The sequence below is a fragment of the Gymnodraco acuticeps genome, unplaced genomic scaffold (assembly GCF_902827175.1).
Source record: "Gymnodraco acuticeps unplaced genomic scaffold, fGymAcu1.1, whole genome shotgun sequence".
Classification (NCBI taxonomy): Eukaryota; Metazoa; Chordata; class Actinopteri; order Perciformes; family Bathydraconidae; genus Gymnodraco; species Gymnodraco acuticeps.
The window spans coordinates 356,009-369,986 of NW_022989981.1; the positions used below are offsets into that span (position 1 = coordinate 356,009).

General features: G+C 40.8%; 2 protein-coding genes across 3 annotated transcripts; one reads left to right on the forward strand and one right to left on the reverse strand.

Moving 5' to 3' along the window:
- Positions 1-229: 229 nt before the first annotated feature.
- LOC117543545 (phospholipase A and acyltransferase 3-like) lies at positions 230-4,068 on the reverse strand. Of its 2 annotated transcripts, none has more exons than XM_034211914.1 (5): positions 3,974-4,068; positions 2,374-2,446; positions 2,035-2,143; positions 1,473-1,741; positions 230-1,072 (listed from the first exon to the last, which is right to left on the reverse strand). In XM_034211914.1, exons 2-5 carry the CDS (start codon positions 2,386-2,388, stop codon positions 950-952), a joined length of 516 nt encoding a protein of 171 aa, XP_034067805.1. In that variant the 5' UTR covers positions 2,389-2,446; positions 3,974-4,068; the 3' UTR covers positions 230-949. The 2 variants fall into 2 exon arrangements, with proteins under 2 accessions (XP_034067805.1, XP_034067804.1); XM_034211913.1 differs by having other exon boundaries at positions 2,374-2,463; positions 3,974-4,067.
- Positions 4,069-8,017: 3,949 nt separating this feature from the next.
- Positions 8,018-13,777, forward strand: ints5 (integrator complex subunit 5). The gene is made up of 4 exons (XM_034211847.1): positions 8,018-8,443; positions 9,375-9,627; positions 10,246-12,222; positions 12,618-13,777. The coding sequence occupies exons 1-4, from the start codon at positions 8,157-8,159 to the stop codon at positions 13,323-13,325; spliced, it is 3,225 nt and encodes a 1,074-aa protein (XP_034067738.1). The 5' UTR covers positions 8,018-8,156; the 3' UTR covers positions 13,326-13,777.
- Positions 13,778-13,978: the final 201 nt, after the last annotated feature.

Below are 13,978 nucleotides of genomic sequence, written 5' to 3' on the forward strand. Positions count from 1 at the left end.
AACACAGACTAAAACAGCAATGTACAGACGAATCAGATGAATAAACATGATCTTAAAATATATTTTATATTTTTTTTAATTTATTTTTTGCATTTTTTTGTAATCATTACTTTTAATACTTTCTGCTGACACTAGGTGGGGCTGTGCCCCACCTGCCCCTAATGACCAGTCGCCACTGTTCAGAGGTAATATTAAATGGCTTTTCTTAACATAATAAGAACTTCCAGAATCACACAAATTATTCTTTATTCAAAAGAGGAAGACAACGTGTTGTGAATTTCCAGTTAACTTGTGAACTCATTTCATAACAAAACTGCAAATGTGTAGAATTAATTGAGTCGACACGTCTACTCTCGATAGGACCCAAAGTTCATCAGTGTTTTTACACTGAACAGAAGGTCGTAGTGACTGTGCTCTTGCATAAAATGTAATTACAATTTAGTTAGTGTTAATTGATTATGTAAAATAGTATTTTTCTAAGTTTGACTCAAGTATATTATATCTTCATTAGCAACTAACAAATATCAATGTTTTGTTTTTAATAAATAGAAAAATACCTCCCTAACCTCTCACATCCTTCACAATCCGAAACATATACATTCAACTTCAAAATCTTCATTTTATTTTAAAACATGTTAACATATTCTGTATTGGCTGCTTCATTACTCAAATTAGTTTGTTGTGCTCATGTATGCTATAAATGTTAGAATGCCATGAAAAATACATGGCTTTGATCACACCCAAAAAGCTTTGCATTGTCAGTCAAACCAGGGAAGGCATGCAGGACACATGGAGGTAAAGATGACTATGCAGGATAGAAATCAACCAGGTTTTTGGGTTATTAACAATATGTCAATTAGTCAGTGTCTCCTGTGAGTGATCATGATAGGAAGCAGGCTTTGCTGGTGATCTTCTCATGTTTCCCTGAAGAGGCGCCCTGGGACTTGTATCACTTTTCGTTCTTGTTTTCCTTCTTGCCGCCTCCGAAAAAAGCTCCTGCCAGAGCCACGAGACCAAGACCCAGAAACGCAGCCGCACCGGCCACCATGACGGTTTGTCCTGCCTTACGCACCTGCACAGGGAAACAACAGACACATGTTAGTTAGTCATTTATACATTTAGTTTAACTTTTAAAAATATATTTCAATGTCAATGGTTGGCCTTTAGATTTGAAATATGGTATGTTTTTTTGCCGGGGGTGACTTCCTCAACACAGATAAGATCAACAGTGAGGTTACACCCTAGGACTTAAGACCAGAGACAGCTGAAAAATGCTTTTGTCAGTGTAATCAAGACAGTTGACTGCCTGTTAATGGTCTGTCTTTCAGGAAAAGTAGGTTTTGTTGCATTTATTACTATATTACTTCTGCAGTTTATGATTTATTTGAATATTTTTGTTGCACATGTTTGGTTTACAATGGTAATTGTTTTTACTCCAGCCCCCCCTTAAAAAAAAAAGAGTCTAAACCGACCTGCCGGGACTCTGCTTTTCCGTAGCGCAGCTCGGTGGCAAAGTGCTCACAGTTCCCTCTGAAGACGCAGTATGGCAGCTCTTTACCGACCATCGCACAGGCGTCCCTCACAATGACCTCTGCCGGGCGGGGCTCGCACTCCTCATCCAGGCTGTTGTTGATTTTCCACTCGTTGGTTCCCACCACATCCCACAGATCCTCTTTCTTCACAAAGGCCTTCTCATAGAGAACAGACATGATACTGCTGGCACCGGCCCCCGCAACCTCAGCTATGAACAAACAAAAAGAAAGAAAAAGAGAGAGGAACCGATGTGATTATGTGGGCAGTTAATACTGCAAGATATTTTGTTTTTAGGAATTATAAACAACTTCAAACAAATAATTATCTTCTTTTTTATTCTGGTCTAATAAATGTAATGTGTCAGTACATTAGGGTGTTGTTTGTGACAGTGAGTGTGTGTGTGTGTGTGTGTGTGTGTGTGTGTGTGTGTGTGTGTGTGTGTGTGTGTGTGTGTGTGTGTGTGTGTGTGTGTGTGTGTGTGTGTGTGTGTAGGGGACTCACAAGGCGGTGCCAAGTGGACAATGAAGCCATCGCCCACATACACAGCCCAGTGCTGATAGGTTCCCCTGTAGATCTCAATCAAATCCCCGACCTCTGGTTTTACATCATACTTGAATTAAGACAGACAGAAAAAATGTTTGACTTTGCAACAGACTTTGTTTGGCAACAACTGCGGTTCATTGTGAAATGACCCTCTGTGTTAAACTAAGATAAGATAAGTATAGGCTACTATAACACGATAATAATGACACATCCTTGCATAAAAGAACACAAAACACATTTAAAAAAACCGACTATGGTTTAATTTAATTTTTTTTAATTAAGTGATTATTTCCTTACCAGTGTTGGCGCCATGTCAGCGTTTATTTCACCTGGTTTCCACTCCTTTGTGTTCTTTGGTGACTTGCAGCACCTGTAGGACAAATTATTCTATAGTCCAAATAGTGGCATACAACATTAGATATCAAAAAGTAAAACCATGTACTGCTTCATTCTCCCCTTAGAGAAAATGTACCTCTGTTTTCTGATTGTTTGTTACAAATGTTGTTTGTTAGCTCAAAAGGGAAATTGTTCTATGCATAGAGCCAGTGGTGGAAGAAGTACTCCTTTACTTATGTAAAACTGTAAAAATACTCTGTTACATCTTCAACTTCATTCATAATTACAAAAGTATTGCCATATAAAAGCACTTACATTTCCAAAAGTAAAAGTACTTATTGTGCGTAATGTCCCATTTAAGAATAATATATATGAAATTACTGGATTATTATTATTTTTGCAATAATGTGTTCATCACAACATTGTAAGAGTGGAGCTACTTTTGATCACTCGATATACAACTGCTGGATATTTTACCTATAACTCTATAGGATAGTTTATTTCTTAGTTTATTTATATTTGCGAATAATCCTAATCTGTTAAGTAACTAGTAACACATGTTGTCAAATTAATCTAGCAGGGTAAAAAGTACAATATTGGTTTCCAAATTGTAGTGGAGTAGAAGTTCAAAGTAGCATAACATAGAAATACTTACGTAAAGTATCCTAAAATCGTACTTAAGTACAATACTTGAGTAAATGTAATATTAATAATGCACTCACATTTAACATTTTGATGAATTTAATGCTGCATAATATAATATAATATATCAATAGATAATGTGTTCAATTAAATATACATTTATATTCACAAATGACCAAGATAAAACTACAGTCAAAAACAAGTCTTATGGTAAAATCCTATCTTTGTGAAGGTTAGAATTAAAAAAAAATAGGAAACTTTTTAAAGAGGCATCTTCTTTTTCAGTTGTTCATCATTTTGGAAATTGGAGGCTGAGTTTGAGATGCAGTTGAATGTATCAGAATCAGAAACTGATTTATTGCCAGGTAGGTTTACACATACCTTGGTGTTTGTGGTGCATACATAAACACAGCTACACACACCCAGTGACACGTCATTCACTACAACAGCACCATACACCATACAGCCTCCAAAACAATTATAATGTTAAATCAACATATCTGTTAAGGTTAATATAACATTCATAAAAATGATTGAGGAACTGTTGTTTTATACTGTCATAGTTTTAACTTTATAATAAACCGACGAGCTTATATGGACCATTTTTTTGTTTTGCCATGAGGGAAAAGTGTGTCCCCCCCCCCCCCCCCCCCGTCTTTTTCGATGTTAACGCTTGAACAAAAATCATGTCACTGTAATAAGAGGAAGAGGGGGTCATTCGGTTTCTCTTTTACATTATGGCAAACCAAAATAAGCCATGACACAGCGAGGCAGCCGACAGCTACTCGGTCCATATTTACATCATACAAACCACACTGTGCAGACATCAGATTTCAAACACAGCATCACGTGAAGTGTACTGTCATCACATGACAGTACACTTTGTGAATATTATTTTACTGAAAGACAGTGCTCTTACCTTTAAATGTAAGGGGCGACGTCCGAACCAAACCGACGCTGAAAGCAGAGCTCAGCTGTTAGAAGATCAGCTGGTTGGTGCTGTGAGCTTATGACCTTCAAAATAAAAGCTGCTAGCTTCAAACAAAAACAAAAACACTACATCACTACATAATAAGTGATAAATAATAATAAATAAATATATTTGTATAATTGGAGAATGTTTATTTACCGTTGCCAGTACCAGAGGTGGGAAGTAATTAAGCATATTTAAGAAGGCTAAGTACAATTTCAAGATCGGTTCCCCGATGAAAACAATTCATTTTGAGTTGCTCTGTCCTAAAAAATCACTTCTTGGCCTTTGGTTGCCATCAGTGGCAACCAGTTTCTAACATAAATAAATAAGAACAGCAAACAGCAAAATGTGCACCCCAAAAATAGATAAATGTTAATTATTTGTTGTATTAAGACTGATATTTAATTAAGCAAATTAAGTTGTTTGACTATGGGGTGAAACGTTCGGCCAACCCGTCAACATCTCAAACGAATGTTCAAAGTGATTCAACTAATAAAGCGCAAGGTGAACCCGAACGAAAAGCAAAGAGCAAATGTGTAAAGTCTTGGGAGGCAAATGTACATTCTGCTCTGATTCTGGTGCTAGGACTGTCTTAGGGAAGAAAGCTTTTAGATGTGCAGCTCCACTAACATGGAACAGTCTGCAAAAAGAATGGAAAATTACCAAGCTAGGACCACTACATGTTTTTAAAGCTCGGTTGGATGCTACAAAATCAGATGCTGTTGGTACCTGTACTTGTGGTTAAATATGTAAATTGTAATCCCTGTACATTTTGCTGTATGATGTCCTTTTGTTGTTCTGTTGTTTATGTCTTCTTGTGGAACCTACTGCTGCAGGTCTCCCTTGAAAAAGAGATCATTGATCTCAATGGGATTTTACCTGGATAAATAAAGGTTTTGAATTGAATTCTGCTTCGTTGTGCATTCACTTCCGGTAAAAGTTCCTTCAAAATAAGAGTCCCGATCTTATTACTACCAAAATAAAAGTTCTAAACGAAACTTTACCATAGAAAAATATTGGCATACAAATATAATCACTTCTATAAAAAGGTAACACATTTTAAATATAGTTAGACATATTAAAGGTAATTTACAGCATTAATAATTAATAATTTAACATTCGAAATGTATTAGTCTGGCCAATCCAAGACTTCAATGCTGAAGGGCCAATGGATCTATGGTGGGGGTCAGCACAAAGGTCAAGAAAACCCACATTTGAAAGGAAGACAATGGATGACCAAGAAACTAGTGACTTGCTCAATTCCTTTGTGAGGGATCTGTGAAGAACAACCGCACTGGTATTTTGTATACCAGCAATTGAGGGTGGACAAGTTTACTAGTGTAGGGGTAAGTTGATCCAGGTCAGGGGATAAATTGAACCACGGTTCAAACCTGGGCATACCTGTTCAAACCTGGGCATACCTACAACAAATATTATAGGTAATTATAAACAATAAATAACAAACCAAATACAAGCTTAGTTTTTCAAATAGTTTTAATATAAATTTCGATTGAATTGATTGATTTTTTTTTAACATGTTAAAAGGAAAAGTAATCATACAAATGGTGATACAATTTCATACATCTTACCAATCAAACACAGGGTAAATTCAACTTTAAATGTAGCCTACAATGAGCTCTTATCAACTTGACCTACTTTCATTAATTTCTCCATTGAAAAACTGGCTCACTTACCCCAAGGCCCACTTTACCCCATAGCCACCATTTTAGAAAAAATAGCCTAGCATTAAAATTCAGAGTCATCTTTAGCTTAATGATTCACATGGTTTAATACGCTGCAAACACATCAACACATACAATATGTGTTTAAACCTGGATACTTTTTTTTTGACATGACAGCCGATATAGCTCACATCTAGAAAATGTACTTTGACAAGCAAAAAACGTTTTTTTTGTAAAAATTAGTATCTCTCTTTCACAGGCAATGAGAAATGCGTGGAGCTTGCAAAATCTCTGGTCACTTGATTACAACTATAAGGCGTTGCCTGGTTACAGGGGGTGGTTCAACTTACCCACTGGCTCAACTTACCCCCTTATCCCCTATTCTTATTCGTTTTGTATTATTATTAACATTTACACTTAATTTAATTATCGAAATATTTGTATTATTCTAATACAATTATTTTCCATTTGATTTTTCTTTAACTGACATTCGGTTCATTCTAACAGAGTACTCAGATCTTGTACTTAAGAGAAAATTACCAGAATGTAATGATACTCTGTTACAAGTAAAAGTATTGCAATCAAAATGTCACTAATGGGGACCATTTTCCAGATTTAACATAGGCATAGCAGAAGACAAAAGATGTCTCTCCACTGGGTTTTGAACCTTGAGCACCTGCATGGAAAACCAACACATAGATCTCTGGAACACCAATGTGTTTGTAAGACAATGAATGCCCAACTATAGGTCTTGCTGTGATGGGATTTTGAGTGAATTTGTACCTTTATGCACACGACGAGCAGCCAGGTATGGAGGACAGAACATGACATGAGTAAAAAATAAATAAATGCATAAATACAGGAATACATACAGGATTAAAAAATATATAGTCACTCGCTTTAATGAGTTCTTTATCAATCTGTTGTTGTCCCCTTGTAACTCTAATTCTAACCCTACTATGTTTTAATTTCCTTTATAATCTTTGCGAGTTTTCATGTTTTGAGAGATGTTGTGTCCTTGCCAGCCAAAGGGCGACACCTCTGAGAGACAAACAGAAAAAGGTAATGTGACCCAATGATTTCAAATCAATCCTGCATGCTCAATTTGTTGTATAGCTAGTGGATAATGCAGCCAGTCAAAATGTGATATGTGGTTTCGAATAACCAACATGATAGAACATTTTGGGATGTAGCCTATGTAAAAAAAAAACTGTCGGGCCATAAAACATAATTTAAAAAATAAAAAGTTTCTTGAAGAATATTCACTAAAATTAAGCAAATACAATACAAATAAATAAAAATTAGCATAGAATGGAAATATTCAAGTAAAATACAAGTACACTCCAAACCATTATTCAAGTCCTTCTTAGACACAATACAAAAATGTTCTTTTTATTTAAATATTTGTATTTAAGTCCTAAACCATAAAGTATAGTTAATAAGTGTAACACAAATTACATTAATCAATTCCAGGGCTCAACGCTAACTTTTAAAAGTGGTTGCCAGGCTGGCAACCAGGCATCAGCTTTAATTCAAGTTTAAAAGTCTCAAAAATGCTACAACTACTGTCACAAACTAGATGAATGTGAAGTATTTTGTTAAAGGAGGATGAAAGCGTAATGAAGGAGCACTATTGGAGTGACTTTGATTGTTATTGGACTCATGATTAATTCATTTGGATTCCCACTGTATGAAGAAATTAAATGACGGCGCGGAAGTGGAAACAATTCACAAAGGGATTAAACTGTTTAAAACACATGCTCAAAGTAAACCGGATTTTGCCGATGTGTTTATGTGGATTCAAAAGAGACCGATCTGATCGCAGCAACTGTAACAAATAATCCAACTGAAACCGGCATGGACAATGTTTTAAAAATGCGCTTATCCAGAAAAGCCCGGTTTGGACACTTTACGGGCAGAAGAAACATTTCTATTAAAGAAATAATTATACATTTATGTCTTTTTATGCCTGAATTGTTATTCAAATTAATTAATCAATGTTTATTATTATTATTGTAATGTAGAGACAAGGCTTTTAGTGACAATCATGTATTGCTTTACAATTGTATGTAAACAAATAAATAAAATAAAAAGTCTAAATGATATTTGGCCTCAAATCATCTGAGGCCTGGCGCCCCCCCTGCGATCTTTGGCGCCCCCCAGGTTGGGAACCACTGGCTCCTTAGAGGACAGCATAACTAAAAAAATGGCTCAATTTACCCCACTCTCCCCTACTAATTATCATAATAATACATTTAAAAAACCAATCCCATATTTGCACGCTCATCATGAAACTCTGCAGAAAGATCAAAAGGTCTCCATTATCTTTTACTGATTTGTTATCAATTTCAAGCAGCTGACTATATTCAAAACGCGCTAGAGTCTACACGCCTATCTATGAAATAAATACCGTCACTTGCTCAATAAATAAAAAACACTACCACTAGATGTCGCCAGTGACGTCAACTGTTAATGTCAGTTTACATTTTGTAGCAACGAAGAAGTCCCAATTTCCGGCTTCGGAGCGCCCTTTCCAGTATTATTGTCCTGAAATTGTACAGAGAAAACAACACACATCTGTCACAATCTTTCCCCCTCGAAGCCCCGCAGCCGAGTGGAGGATTTGGTGTGACTCTTTGATGTTAAAAGACCAAACTATGTCTGTGGTGTTGGACGGGAGTCCGCTGAAAGTGATGCAGAGCTCACACACTCACACCCCGCAGACTGCCGTGAGGTGAGTGTCTCACACAACAACTACTCTCTAAAGTTACTTTTGTTCATTCTGTATTTCACTTAACTATATGAAGGTCAGAGGGTAAGACTATAACATGCTGCTATACTGTTCTATAATGGCAGCACTTGTTAAAAGTTAATGGGGTAGCAACATATGTCAGGTTTACATTGAGTACCTTTCATGTAATGGATTATTCATGTGCTCTATTAAAGGTTCAAAGAAGACTTGAACACATGGCAAGTTGTTAGAGCCAAAATGTTGTTATACAGTAATAAACTGTCCTGACCAACACACCAAAATACCTCATCAAATGTTTTGGATGGATACTACTCTTGAAATGGAATATATGTTAGGGCTGCAAATGCAATGCAATTTAGGATTGATTACATTAATACTATTATTTTGTAGAGTGGATATATGGTCTGCCTACAACGTTTATGTTCATTAAAAGTCACATATATGTATGAAAAATGTAACTCTAGTGTCCAACCATTCAAGGTGATGTCTTTGAGTGTCTTGTTTTGTCAGTTTAAAGCCCAAAGATAATAAGCTTAATAAATTACAAAGCAAATAAATAGCAAGAAATCTCCATATTTGAGAGGCTAAAAACTGAATTTTAAATTGTTGTTCTGTTGATCAACTGATTGTTTCAGCTCAAGCGGTAAGTTTATTGATCGGTTCTCTGCAAAAAATCAACCAATATTTGGTTGTGTAGCATCAATTTAAATTATGATATTTGACAGGTAGGATTGCTGGTCATTTTTCTTGTTAGTATGTACAAACAGATCTTTATAGCTCATCTGAAAGGACTTTCCCTTCTCAAACACATTCATACAGTCTTTTTGTCACTCCTTTTCTTTAACTTTTTACTTGTGGATAGTAAACTTCACATATTTCCCATCATTTCATCGTGTCCTCTCCTCTCCTGCAGCGCCCAGGAACTCTCCCAGGAGATCAAGTCCTTCATCAGTGGCTTTGACAGCGTCCAGGGTCGGAAGCTCAGTGTCCGGGAACACGCCCGCTGTGCCGTGCGCTTGCTGCGCTCCGTCCCGGCCTGTCGGGGGGCGGTGTTGGAGCATCTGAGGGGCGTCTACGATGAGTATGTCTCCGCCTTCCTGCACAACCTGGAGACAGAAAGCGATAACAGCTCCGGGGTCAGCTCCAACCTGGAGGACATCATACAGGTGCGATGACACAAGGACACTCATAGAATTTAGTTATTACCATATTTTGAAAATCAGACATCAGAATCAGAAATACTATGGTTCATAAAGATTTTAAGACATTTTTCTCATGCCACTTTCATTAAGTCCTTCTTGGATTTTGTGTAGACTATTTGATAAGTCAATCGGTAGTTAATTTATTAGAGATCTGCTTAATAAACGTCTAATTACTAAATAAATCATAATTTGACACCAAATTATTGATTTGTAAAGGAGTATTATAGGTTTAAAATGTAAGTATAGAATTGTTTAAGAAAATGGTTTCTTCTTATAAAGCAACATTCTGCTAAGAAAAAATAACAAACAGTAGAATGCCCTAAATTCACAATCACAATCCAGTAAAAAAGCCTTCTAAAAGACCTGATTAACTTTGTGTTTTAGGCTTATTAAGGAAACAACTGGCATAGCATTGTATGCCCTGTATTAAAAACTCTTTGAAAATGTTTTTCATTGCTTCCATTTAAGTGTACTCTTTTAAAATGGCATGAGTTACAGAACCCCTGCAATCTCACTAGCCACATTTTTCTTCTGGCAAAAATGTCCCAGTAAAAGGTATTAATATCTTCTGTTTGTCTGCAGGAGGTTCATGGTGTGCTGTCAGAGTTCATCCGTCTCAACCCCCGGGCCTGGGCCCCTCTGGTGTCCGCCTGGGCTGTGGACTTGTTGGGCCAGCTGAGCAGCAAGCATGCCGGCCGCAGAGTGGCCCCCCACTCCTCCAGCCTCAACGAGCTGCTCCAGCTCTGGATGTCCTGTGCTGCCACCCGCTCCCTCATGGAGGCCTACTCCCAGTGTTTGGCTGCCATGCTGGCCTGGTGCCCTGACGCGTGTGTGGATGCTCTGTTGGACACCTCGGTTCAGCACTCGCCACATTTCGACTGGGTGGTTGCTCACATCGGCTCTGCTTTCCCAGGTACTATCATCAGCCGAGTCTTGGCATGTGGGCTCAAGGACTTCTGCTCTCACGGTGCTAAGGACACAGGGCTGATGGCGATGGGAGTGGATAAAGGCAGCAGAGTGCCAAAGATTGGCTCAGTGGTGGGAATCCTTGGACACCTCGCAGTGCACCACTCAGACAGCATCAGGAAGGAGCTGCTCAGGATGTTTCAGGAAAGTCTGTGTCCATCCAGCCCTCTATCTCCCACTTCATCCTCAACGTCCTGGGAGAGTTCCCCTCAGCTTCGTCGTGCTGCAGTTCCCTTTCTGCTCCAGCTGGCTGCAATGTCCCCCAACCTCTTTGGTGCGGTGTCAGCAGAGCTGGTGGAGCTGCTGCGCCCTCCGGTCCTGCTGCAGCTGCAGGCCGTGCTGCAGGGCATCCCCAGAGAGGAGCTGGATAACATGCTGGGGCTGGCTGTCCATCTTATTAGCCAGAGCCCATCGGGAGGGTCCCGTGTCCTCCGCTTTCTGGCAGACACAGCAACGCCAGCCTCCGTCATCATCTCAGGCCCCACGCCCTCCCCTCACGAAGGCGTCAGAGAAGGTTGCGATCGACTCCTCCAGATGCTGCTTTTGCATCTCCACAAACTGGTCTTCAACTGCTCAGAGGGAGCTGAAGTCAACCACCATCGCTCTGCCTCCACTCAACCCCGGAGGGTCATCCCCTTCCTGGAGGAGCTGCAGTCTCACGTAGGGGAGCTCTGTGCCGAGACACTGCGCCTGGAAAGGAAGCGTCACCTGTGGCTGCACCAGTTGCTGTGTCTGCTGTCGGTGTATGGGGGTCCCAGCGTGGCCACTGAGGCCCTCTGCCAGCTCCTCACACAGGCCCACAACCTGGAGGAGCTGGCCCTGGCCTGGCAGCTCCACAGCACGCTCTCCTCCTGCATGGCAGGACTCATTCCCGCCGCTGTAACTCGCTGTGTGGCCCAGATCCACACACACACTCTGGGGACCCAGCAGCTGACGCAGCTGTTGCTTAACATGGCCGCAGCCATCCAGAGTCAGGATGAGGAGAGGAGAGGAGCTTCAGGGGTTCAGTCCTCCATGGCCATCCAGGTGGGCTCAGCGGTCTCAGGATACCTCCATGATTTTGGCCCCCTCCTTCTCCATGGTGACCCAGATGTATCTCACGCTACAGTGCGCCTCCTCTCCTGCAGCCCTCTGCCTCGCACCTCCTCCCCAGCACACCTGCTCCTGCTCTCTCGTGCTGCTGTCACTCATTTCTTTGTGGCACTGCGGAGAAGAGGAGAAGGAGGGAAGCTGGAGAGAGACGGGGGACAGGCGTGCGAGGAGGTGAACTGCTCAGTCCTGCTGTTGTCCCGGTTTGCAGCGTATTCTTCGCTCACTCTCAAAGCGGTGCTCCAGCAGCTCGTTGAGGGGGCGCTCCATAAAGGCAACGCGGGCCTGTTTGGAGGGCAGATCGCAGACATGTCTGGGGCCCCTCTGCCTTCCAAGTCTGTGTCTCCTGACATCGGAGCCTCTCTGCTGGATATCAACTGTCGCTTCGGCACCACCGTCAACTTTTCTGGTAGCGTGTGGTCTGTGTTTCATGCCGGGGTGATTGGCAAGGGGCTGAAGGTCCGCACTGAAGCACAGCTTACTGACCCATCAGAGGTCATGCAGGTGAGTTTCACAATTTGAGATGATGATTAGTGCAGCTTCAAGAGCGGCCAATGCTAATGCCAATTAGAAAAGCGCTTCTTGATGAAGTCAGTCAGGAATGCTCATTTCAGCTGTTTTTTTCATTCAATTTTAACATGAAACTACATTATAACTTAAATATTTGATAGGAAATAACATTTTTAAATCTCATTGGGTGGAAGAAGATCTATATGATGGCTCACGCAATTCTGAATATTGCACAAGCAAAGAAACAGAAATGTATAAAAAAACATCCTGCATGTGACTCAACTACACCTTCGAAGTCATTTCAGTTGATTTACTTAGCTGTATTTGTTTTTAATGCTCTGCAGCTGCACTGAAAATGTGTAATTTGAAAAATGGTCTTCTCTCTGCAGAACGTCCAGACTCTGCTAGCTGTCGTCGTCCAGTGCTGCAGCTCCTCTGGTCTCAACGGCTCCCGACTTCCCTCTGACCCCGACGAGCCGCTGCCCATCAACGCCGAGGCAGCCAAGGTAGTTGCAGTTACGATGGTGGAAAATGTCTGTCCAGATGTGGCCAACGGTGAGCTGTCCTGGCCCCCTGAGGAGCACGCTCGCACCACAGTGGAGCGAGACATCCACATCCGGCGTTGCTTTGAAGCCCACCCGGTGCTCTTCCCCCTGCTGCAGGTGGTGGCTGCGGGACGCCCGGCTCTCTGCTACTGCTCAGCTGTGCTCAGAGGCCTCCTCGCCACTCTGCTGGCTCACTGGGAGGCCTCCCGTGAGGTGTTGTCCACAGACTCCCCGTGGCACCTCCAGGCCTCCTGCCTCCTGGTGTCCTGCATGGGTGAGGGCCAGCTCCTGCCCCCTGTGCTGGCAAACGTCCACGAAACCTTCCCTCACCTCACTCCATTCGAAGTGAGGCTGCTGCTAGTGGCTGTTTGGGAGTATGTGAGAGGAAATGGGCCCATGCCCCAAAAGTTTATCTTCAACTCAGAGAAGGGGTTGTTCTGCAGGGATTTCTCACGGGACGGCGACGTGGCAAGATACGTGGCACCGATTCATAGCGTGCTGCATAAAAACATTGACAGATTGGGACATCTGTGCTGGCGCTTCCAGCTTTAAAGAGTAGTGGGGAGCAAACTGTGTAGAATAGACAGGATGCTGTGTTACATTGGTTCAAAAGAGGACTGCAAAGTTGCTTTCACTGTACTCAAGTTTAAAGTATAGATGTGTGCATTTGTTTGTGTGTGAGTGTGTGCCTTTTTGTACCATATTTTTTTAGACTTCATAGGTTTCTTACTAGTTGTTTCTGTGACGAATACAAGGGTACATGAGAAATGGCACACACATTTATGTTAGCACAGACATTATTCACACAAAACACAGCCTTAATGTCTAATTTTGTTTGAAATTACAACTGTACTCTGGTAAATCACTTAAATGTTAGTTTTGTATCATTTTCAGTTGACCAACGTTCTGAAATTGTGGCTACAAACATGCCTTGCATCTATTGTTATATGCCCTAAGCTGTTGTTTCAACCACTTAACAAAATAAATAATTTGGTCGTAGTTTTGTAAGTGTCTTGAATTGAATTTCCTTCTTAATGGTCAAATGTTTTATCACAGCAGTCTCTTGGTGATTAAAGTGAACACCACAGTGTCGCATTTCCATGTTTTTTTGCATACTGTAAATCCTCTGAGCCAGTGGTTTCCAACGTTTTGATTGTGATGGCTTAAAAGTGAGCATAAAAACGCAGGAAGGTGGTTTTCCTTCT